Genomic DNA, 10,374 nt, shown 5'->3' on the forward strand with positions numbered 1-10,374 from the left:
CCCACTTTCATCTTACTTTAATAAATTCAACTCACTCTCCTAAAATTATCAATCCGTGGACTATGGACCATGGTGCACATAGAGCATGGTGCACCATGTGCACCAAAAGAACACATGTGCATAAACAAAAAATTTTAATTGGTCTAATTTTTTCAACTCATTAAATTTCTTTATAATTTCCCAAGTATGTTAAGTTAGCAATCTTTGTGCTTTTTCATTATTGGTTCATTTTGATAAATAAAACAATCTTATTGGTTGGTGTAATGATTAGTGGATTGAGGTTTTACTTGGGTTACTTTTTTAATAAAAAAGAAAAAAAAATCTTTATTACTCCCTCCGTATTTATTTCAGAGATACACTTGGCCGGGCACGGGTATTAAGAAGAATAATTAAATGAAATAAAGTAATATAACAAGTGGGGTTGAGTAGATGTTTTAATAAGAAAAACAAGTGGGGACCATGTCATTTTAGGGGGGTGGGGGTGGGGGTGGGGTGAAGATAGATTATTTAATTAGATAGTGGGGTTGATAAGTTACTAAAAATGGCAAGTGTATCTCTTAAATTATACGGCCGGAAAAGACAAGTGTATCCCTTAAATAAATACAGAGGGAGTATACGTTAATAAACGTGCAAAAGTCAAACGTAACAAACAAAAAGAAACGGAGGGAGTAATATTTTAGAAGTTTTTATAATATATAATTAAAGATATTAATAGTCAAAGTTGTGCATTTGCAAGCATGTCCAGTCAAAACGTTGCGAGATTCCGGGACAGAGGGAGTGCTATGTATGTGTAGTTTTAGAGTTTTCTAATGGACGAAAACGAAGATAAATGTACATAAGACCAAAAGTTAAAATGAAGGGATAAAAAAATGACAAAGAAAACCACTCATCCCTGAACAAAAGGGACGTTAAATTTCCAAAAGAATAATCAATGTTTAGTTTCCATATAGTCTCGCACATATCGCGTACATATAAGACTAATGATAATGATTATATAGTCTCGCACATATCGCGTACATATAAGATTAGTGGCAACTTTTTATAGAAACTAAAAATGCTAGCTGTTTACTTTTATTAATGATGTGATACAATGATGTGGTTTTATAATAGACACTTACAAAAAAATATGGCTTCATAATAGACAACTTCATTGTTTACGAACATCAGAACATGAACAATTATATATGTCGTGCCTATGTATGGTCGAACTTTAATGACCAAAAAATGAAGATTAACTTTTATTCTTAGTAGTTGGTAGTTACTAGTTAGTAGAGGACTAGAGGTGCTTAGTATGTCGGGTTTGTCCACCGGTTTAGGCTCGGTCTTGCCAAGCCATCAGTGGGGACACAATAGATTCACCTAACGGGTTCAATTATACGTCATTTAGGCCCTATTTTTTAGAGCTAAATTGAACTGAACTTAACTGAATATTACTGAATTTAAATAAATAATACACAATAAATAATATATAATATATAATATATAATATATAATTATTTATTTATTAATTATTAATTATTACTAATTACTAATTAATTAATAATAAAAATAATACGGAGTAATAAATGATAAATAATAAATTAATAGTAAATAACAATAATAATAATATAATAATAATAATAAGTTAAATTGAACTGAAGTGCGAAATTATGAAACTGCAGTTAAGCCAAAACAAAGGCCTAAACTCGACATCAGGTCCAACTTGATTTTATCCAAATTTATAGTAGTCCGTTAAAACATCCAGCCTCCCAGTCTAGCCCAACTCAGTTGATTCATCGGCCAGTACCAGGTCCAGCCCAGCCCGACACTCACCTCAATTTCGTAGCTTTGGTAAATGTGGAGACGGAAAAACTGTAACAACCAGTTTGTAATTGTATATTAACAACGTTTCCCTAGCTGTTCAAAGTTCAAACAGGTTGTCTGTACAAAGATTTAAGTAAGAAATGGTGATAATCATTCCTCTTTTAAGACTTGTTAATAATCGGTGTTGCGTTTGGAACATCAATATGATTAACAAATGAACGGTGAAAGAATAATTTGCATCTTTGTTTGCAAATTTCATTTTCTTTTTTTTTCTTTACCCCCTTTTTTTTTTCTCAAATTACAGTCCCCCCCCCCCCCCCCCCCCCCCCAGTAACATACAATAATGACCACACAATCATACAATCGAAAGTGTAAGAATGATGCAATTTTTGCATCAATAAGAAACTTCCATTTCCATCTCAGATTTTACAGAAATGCAAAGTCAGGTTTTGTGGATGACTAACTTCTTCCGCCTTTCTGCCTCTTTTCTTCAAGGCCAGCCGCTTCGTTTAACATGTCAAGAGCATCCTTCTGCATATCAAGCTTAGCAAGAGCAACTGACTGCATATAGAAGGCTGTTGGCCAATCAGGGTGCACACATTGTGCTTGCATTGCATCTCTTAGTGCTGCATCTGCTTGGTCATTCATCAGATAGCACAAGCTTCTCCTTGAATACACAGTCGGCGACACCATAGTCCCCACATCTATAAACTGCCCCAATGGAGAACACACACAAAACAAACAGGAGGATAGATTCATCATAACCCAGGATACATTTACAAGCTTTTTTGCGAATCAATTTCATGTGAAGACTTTCAGTGATTTAAACAAGATGCAGATACCTGAGAGTAACAATCAATGGCTACTTTGAAGTCTTTGTCCTTAAAAGCATAGTCTCCCCGCTTCCTTGCGTCCAGCATATCTCTCATTTGTTGTGTCCATTCTTGAAAAGATAGCTGAACCAGCAGAATAATTACGTTAAAACCCAATGCTAGAAACATTATAAAACATAACCTATAGTTGTTCAAATTAACCTCATTTGTTCCCTCGTCATCTCTGTAGTGTGTCATAACCAATATCTGATGGATCGCTGTTAGATCCATCCGAGAGCATGCTTCACCCATCGGAGAAAGAGGCCGCTGCGGGGTAGGAGGTGCTTCCTCTTGCTGTGATATCCCAAGCATCACATGTGATGCAACCTGAATATCAAGTATTACAGTTCAATATTATTATTGACAGAAGCTCTTTATCAAGTATATGAAAATTGTACATCCTGAGTGGCACAGGGGGGGTTAAGTAGCCCACAAATTTTCAGAAATGATTATAATTTTGAGAATGATAAATTGATAATACAAAGATAATGCTTCCAACAAAAGCAACTAATATAATAGGGCCCTTACTTCAGGATTTGTATTCAATGGGGAAAGCGTTGAAACAAGATCCTTGGTGTTTGGCCGCTCCCGAGGTTCATATTGCAAACATTGAGAAGCCAGATTAACAACTGCATTAGAATCCTCAGCGGAAAATTTTCCTTCCAGATGGGAATCCATTAATAGGATATTATTTTTTCCACGTATCATGTCTAGGGCCTAAAAGAAAAAAGGCACATGAAGAAGGTTAACCACACCAAGCAAATAAGAGTATGGAAAAATATTCGGGAGTATAACAAAATGCATTAACATATTTTACGGACATAATAACAAAGGATTTCAGTCACGTCTATTCTTTTCCAAAAGAAAACCCAGCTAGTATACACTAATATAGAAGTCCCCAATTCCCCACATCAATGATCAACTATCTTGTCAATTAACTCATTAAATATGGTTCACGGCAGCACGTTTTCCAGTTGACTCTCTGAAACTCGGCAGTTGGAAACTTCACCATTATTGTATACAATTGTAAAACCTCTTGGATGTTATCATGATTTCTAAACTTTTTATGTCAGGACAGGTTTTATGAATATGTTGCAGAAGTTAAAACAAAAAACAACAAAGAAAGCACACAACATGGTCCTTTTTTCAGGAGAAATTCACTTTTGCACAAGCTGTATGCAGTAGCAAGATGCGGTATAACAGTATTGACTAACCATTTACACAACTAGGTCGACTACTAAGTCGTCAGTAGAATGTCTTCCTGATCAGGTTTATGACATTGGAAATGAGCTAAAATCATGAACAAAACTTAACTAATCTTCCAGCAGACATGTAATACCACATAATCACATTTTACTTACATGACTTGGAGGTATGTGCTTTCCACTCAGCAAATCCAAAAGAATCGTACCAAAACTGTAAATAACACTTTCAGGAGTAACTTTTCCTGAAATACAAAAGTAAAGGAAGTCAGAGGCAATGTGTGCTAGAATGTCAAAGCATAAAACATACAACTTCTATTTTTGGGGGGTGGTACGTGGGGGATGGGGGTGAGGGGAGTGGTTGGGGTGGGCAGTTTTGCTCAATACAGCTTGGTGATGTATATGTCACATACCAAACTAAAGACACATCAATAAAATCCAAGCGATTAGATTCCATAATTTTAATTATGGTTCTAATGCAATAAGATTTTGCTACTTAGGCATGAAGATATTTCAACAATTGGTGAACCATGAGTAGAACATGTCACAATGGCAGCACGAAACTGTAAATGGGACCAAGATAAGAAGAGAATGTACTCCGTACAAGTTTTACATTGGGTTTTAAGCCCAAGCCCACAACAAAGGTACAATCTAGCGGCAGAAGGTTACATGCTGAGCTGTGTAACCCAACATGCTCAACCAAAAGCAGCAGCAGTTTTCGTGGTTGAGGCAGAAAGTTGCACACATGTTCGAAACATGACCCTGTCTTCGAAAATTGTATTGTGCAGTGTTTTATGTGTTCTGTGTATTTCAGGAAGCCTAGTTATTTCAAAGTTGTCTGTTGTCATCATCTCAGATTCCTAAAATATTAAGGATATTTCATAAGATGTAGTTTCCTTACTATTTCAGTGGCATGGTAGGATTGTATTACCAAAGCGATTAGAGTCTAAATCCTGTGAGATTTGTTATCTCTAGATATAGGTTCTTCTTGAGGAGAGGTCTATCATATTTCTGTAAAGGGGAGGCGCAATTGAGACTGTACTCTCAATTCTCAGAGTCTCATTCAACAATCAATTAGGAGTCCTTTAATCTTCCCCATAATATTACGCGTGTTATTTGGTTTATTCCTATGGAGTATTATCTTGCCCACTTCTTACATACTATAATAGTGTAATCCAAAATCTATTCAAAAGCATAGAACAAACTACCAACGGTTTCATGACAGCTCCCAGCCAAGATGTGATGTAGCCAGCTTCTTAAATGGGGTAAAACCTCAAGACTCATTTCTAGATTAGAGCTAGAACTCTTATCCTAAATAGTAATATGAGAGGCCTAAAAGCTGACTTCGGCTAACATATCATTCTATGGCCTAGAAGAACTTGGCAAGGACTCACATATCCCTTTGCCTTGACCCTATATTACCTCTTTCTGTTGATTACTTATTCTAAGCTTTTTATTACTTATGTTCATATCAAATAGTCATAACAATAGATACATTTATAAACTTCTGTTCGCCAGAAAGAGAGAAGAGACATTCAAAGCAGCCACAAGAAAATTCCAGATGTAAACATGTTGATACACTAAAATTGAATTCTAATATACTCTAAATGAAATGAGCATAAGGGCATAAAACATCTATTTAAGGTATTAAACATGCCAGAAAGTAGTCAGAGCTGCTCAAACAACTTTAGGATGGTAGACAATCCTCTCATGGAATGAGTAAGCTATCCAAAACTGAGAAGTGATTACCATTTCTTAGATACTCTGGAGGGGTGTAGGCAAGATTTGTGCTGTAACTTTTTCCGTCCCTACTGTTTTTCATCAATCCAAAACATGAAAGTCTAGGATCACCGTTCTACAACAGCCACCATAAAATCACAAAATCAAGTTGATGTGTAGAACTTAGAAAGTGGCCAACATATTTGCGTAATTAAGTAAAAGAAAACAAATTCTTACGGATTTTAATGACCGTACCTCATCAAAGAGAACCCTGTAAGCATTTAGATCATGGTACAATGGACGACCTTCAGAACTGCAGTAATCTAAGGCTTCAGCAACATTAAGAGCTACTCTCAGTCGCATTGCCCACTCAATTGTCTGGTTTTCCCCTGAGGGACATTAAGGAAAAAAGGCATAAGAGAATATAACACAGAAATATTACCAAAATTGGTCATAAACTGTGGATTAAAACTCAGCACCTATAGGAAGTCGGGAAACTAAACCCAAATTACCGTAAAAGCTGACACCCTTTTTAGCAACACTTAATACTTGAGTCACTTGACACTCTAAAACTTATTAAGTGGTCATATGGGGCTTTCACATAAGTTTGAAGGCTTTCATGAAAATTATTACCAAGCTCAACTCAGAACAAACCAACGGCCAGCTCTTTTTCCTCACTAGCAAGACAATGTCAAACTCTAATCTTTGTAAACATCGTCTTAGCGACTATTAATGAATTATATTAGCAATGATGCCCATACACATTTGTCCTGTCAGAATAAGATGTACCGGGTATACCTATTCTTCCGATCCAGGTCAAAAGGAGATCAGTAATTAATAGTTATGGCCAAAGAGGTGAACATACTTTTGTGAAAGAGGGACATTAATTTGTGGTGGTGGAAGTAACAACTCAAACCGTTATTCATGCTCTACCTAGAAGCATAGTACGGCCAATGTGCATTACTGGCAGAACTTCATAAAATATGGACAACCAATGTGAACCCAATCAGCATAACTAATCTGCTAACTACTCGAACCCTACTAATGAGCTTGCAAATGTCTCTCAAAATGCCAAATAATGACCCACAATCAACTACAATATAAATATCTATCAAATTAAAACTGCACTACTCAAAGATGTAAGCACAAATCTTCCACACTCCTAGTAACCAGAAAACATGATAGATAATCAATGCAGTAAGGAATCCAACAGCAACCAAATATAATATAGCCAGTATACCCTCCACAAGGTGAAGAACACCCAATAAATACTACAAGTGAGTGACAAACAAACCAAGGCATCATTTAATGAATGAACACCTATCACATGGAGGCAGGATAGAGCATAAATCCCATTCTCCACAACATCACTTTGGACCACCAAGAGGCATTTGCCTTACCACAATAGAAATCAACATGGGCAGAAAACATGTTTGCCCATAAAAACAGTACAACATTTATGTCATTCAAAGACCAATATTCTCTCCTGCATAGACTTTTCCCACACAAGAAGATTTGCAAAATCTAAATAACATGATCACAAAGTTATCTCCAAATTAAAATAGAGATCAGGAACACTACACGACTCTGGTGCCGGAAACCGGTTGGAAGGGCAACTTTTAAGTTTAAATAGAAGTAATAAGTAACAAATAGGAAAAGGTAGATTAAATTACAGTGGAACAAATGCTTGGCAAGAGTATCATTAGGCATAAACTCCGCAACCAGCAATCTCTCATCACCATCACAGCAATATCCAATCAAATTTGCAAGCCTTTGGTGCCTTAATTTCCCTACTCCCCAAGCCTCTTCCTACAATCATAGAATAGCCAATAAGCAATGTATCAGCCACTAGACCCCTCACGCACACACCAAAAAAAAGCAAGAACAAAATACCGGAAAGTCTAAGAAATACCCATATAAAAGTTTTTCCAAAAATGCACCACAATTTTATGCCATAATAAGTCTAAAAACCAAAAAAAATAAAAGGGAAACAAAAGCAAATGCATTAAACCCAAGATTCACAAAAACCTAACTTATTTTACCAAAAACAGAAAATCCAAAAGCATAAAAGAAATAATGTATCAATAATTCAAACAACAAAATCAGGAAAACCCCAGATGAAATTTTGCCTAAGTATACCCAATGTAGCCCAAAAGAAATCAACTTTATGCAAAAGCCATACAAAAAAAAGGACAAAAGAGAGAGAAAAACCGCAAACTGTTTAGGATCAGGCCAAGCTAATTTGGTAAACTTCTTAACAGCAATCCACTGTTGATTCTTGAGGCGGCCTTTATAAACAAAATTAGGGGCTTTTTCACCACTTTCTGACACTATAAACTCCGAACTGAAACTATTTGTTGCTGATTTCAAGTCAGCAAAGGAGAACTCAGCAAAAGCAGGAACTCCACCAGCACCACCGACCCCACCGCCGCCTCCTACTATACCACCACCATCAGTAGACGGTGTTTGCTGGTGATGAAGAGGTAGGTTAGAATTGGTGTTGTTGGGGTGTTTTTCTGGGTTGTTTTCTGAGGATTGACAGCACCCCATGTTGAAATTAATTAATGGGTGATAATTTTTATAATTATTTATTTACTTTTTTCTATTAGATTTTTTTGGTTGGGTGTTTTGTTTTGGTGATGCTTTTTGGTTGTCAGAAGAAAAGCATTTGAGTAAGCTGGCAACTTTGAGCTTCAATCAGTGAGGGAAAAATAGAGAGAGAAACCAAAATTATGGAGTTTTGTCTTTCCAATTCAACCCAACCGTGTGCATATTCACAACGAAAGAGAGAAAAAGGAGAGGGAGAGAGAGAAAAAAGTTGGGGAAATGGGAATGGAAAGTGGGAAAACAGGAATTGGTTGTGAGATTCTTTGATTTATATGTCTAGTGGCTCAATTTTATTTTTTATGGAATATCAGTTGATGTAGTGAGTATTTGATTTCACAAGTTCACAACAAGTGTAAATGAGTTTATCAAAACTTTATAATATTATTGTACAACTTTAGTACTTAAAAATTTTGTTCATTTAGTGGCCAATAATTGTTTAAACTTAAATATAGTGGTTGGAGCGTCACCTCTGACCCCCGGTGTATTAAGCCGGGTTTTATTAGTATTTAACATATACGAAGTATTTGGAAGTCTTTTGGTTCCTTCCTAAATGGAAATAATATTGCATAGTTCTTCGTATGAAAGAAGACATCTTTATATGAGTTTTGACTTTTATACTGTTCACTAACTTTTTCCATATTTCAATTTTAGTACGTACACCCATGCCTTGATGGTGTTGTGGATTTTTCAACCAAGTATATGAAGTGTCTTAGAAACCTAAATTGATAAGCAAGACAATTGTCTACGGTCCACACATAAATTTCATGTCAATTGTCAAGTATGAGGCTAGTCGAACTACGTATGACACAGGTCAAAATAACTTTTGTAGTACGGAGTAGTAGCAGTGTTTTAAATACGGAGCAGTTGCAGTATACTTATCTTTCCAAAGAATAATAGTGGTGTACCTTTGCTAAAAAGCTACTCCAAACAACTCTTTGCAATTTTTTATTCACCATTTGTGCTCTATGGAAACAGAGCAGTGACTGTATTTTCAACAATAGTATTTTTAATGCCTTTCGAGTCTTCTTTAAGGCCAATATAGCATTCAAAGAATGGCAGCTTCGAACTAATATTGACCTGCATCAACTTAAGGGTACCCCTCTCACTTCACACACTCACACAACGTCTACTCACACTCCTCCTGTTCTAGTTCGTTGGTACCCCCCCCCCCCCCCCCCTCCTCATGGTGCTTTCAAGCTCAACTTTGACGGATCTTGCAAAACTTCATCAGCAGCAGCTAGGTTCATCATTCGCGACAACAATGGCTCCCCTATCAGTATTCATACTTACAATCTAGGCATAACACAAGCTTTCATGGCAGAAGCTTGTGCTCTTCAGTCTTCACAAAGGATTTCAAGAAGCGAAAAAACTCAACATCAAGCATTTAAGCATTGAAGGAGACAACTTGATGGTCATCAACGCAATAAAAGGAACTTGGGAAATCCTGTTGAAACTCCACTTCATCATTCAAGATATACATGATATTCTCAACTTCTTCAACAATTAAGATATTAAGCACGTCTACCGAGAAGCTAATCGAGCAGCAGATTGGAAAGCAAATGTTGGTCATCTAATTAGCAATACTATGTGTATTGAATCCTTGTAATAATCCCCAGTTACTTTTCATTTTAAACGGTGATTACTTAGGAGTATCCCTCGTGCGGAGGGGCTTCTAATGTACTATTCTTCTTACCTTTTCAAAAAAAAAAAAAAATAGTGGCGTACCTTTTATCACAGGTTAGAGATCCTTTCTATTTCTTAAATTAACACTTGTGAAGTAATGAAATAGGTTTTGCACACATCCGGTGTACGATAAGTTTATTGCATGTCAGGGTAAATTTTACCCAATTTTTAGTAACTTTTAACATATTTTGATCAATTTTTTACATTATGAAGTAATTTTAGAAGGATAAAATTTTTAAAGTGTAACATGGTTATTTTTGTACATTATGAGTGATTTTAAAAGAATAATTTTCATTAAAAAGAATAATTTTATCACTAATTATTTATACCGGGATAACTTTTAAGCATTTTTTGGTAATATTCACCTTACATTTATTATACATTGGATGTAATTAACAATTTGTATAATGGGAGGAACTTTTTTTGGGAATGTTAGTTGAGTGTTATAATTTTATTTTATTTGACAGAAGATATAAAATTGGTTAAAG

General features: G+C 35.8%; 1 protein-coding gene across 1 annotated transcript; it reads right to left on the reverse strand.

The window, feature by feature from the left end:
• Positions 1-1,591: 1,591 nt before the first annotated feature.
• LOC110788203 (serine/threonine-protein kinase BSK1) lies at positions 1,592-8,521 on the reverse strand. The gene is made up of 9 exons (XM_021992836.2): positions 7,808-8,521; positions 7,270-7,405; positions 5,852-5,985; positions 5,627-5,732; positions 4,037-4,122; positions 3,204-3,392; positions 2,838-3,002; positions 2,646-2,759; positions 1,592-2,514 (listed from the first exon to the last, which is right to left on the reverse strand). Exons 1-9 carry the CDS (start codon positions 8,144-8,146, stop codon positions 2,263-2,265), a joined length of 1,521 nt encoding a protein of 506 aa, XP_021848528.2. The 5' UTR covers positions 8,147-8,521; the 3' UTR covers positions 1,592-2,262.
• Between the last annotated feature and the right edge of the window lie 1,853 nt (positions 8,522-10,374).

Source organism: Spinacia oleracea, chromosome 4, assembly GCF_020520425.1.
Source record: "Spinacia oleracea cultivar Varoflay chromosome 4, BTI_SOV_V1, whole genome shotgun sequence".
In the NCBI taxonomy this organism is placed as follows: domain Eukaryota; kingdom Viridiplantae; phylum Streptophyta; class Magnoliopsida; order Caryophyllales; family Amaranthaceae; genus Spinacia; species Spinacia oleracea.

Bases quoted from the DNA above. Each gene is read 5' to 3' on its own strand.
- LOC110788203 (XM_021992836.2), bottom strand. From the start codon at position 8,146: ATGGGGTGCTGTCAATCCTCAGAAAACAACCCAGAAAAACACCCCAAC. The intron at 5,986-7,269 runs GTAATTTAATCT...AATGTCCCTCAG, and splicing joins TGCCAAGCATTTGTTCCACT to GGGAAAACCAGACAATTGAG. The intron at 3,393-4,036 runs GTAAGTAAAATG...TTTTTCTTTTAG, and splicing joins AGCACATACCTCCAAGTCAT to GCCCTAGACATGATACGTGG.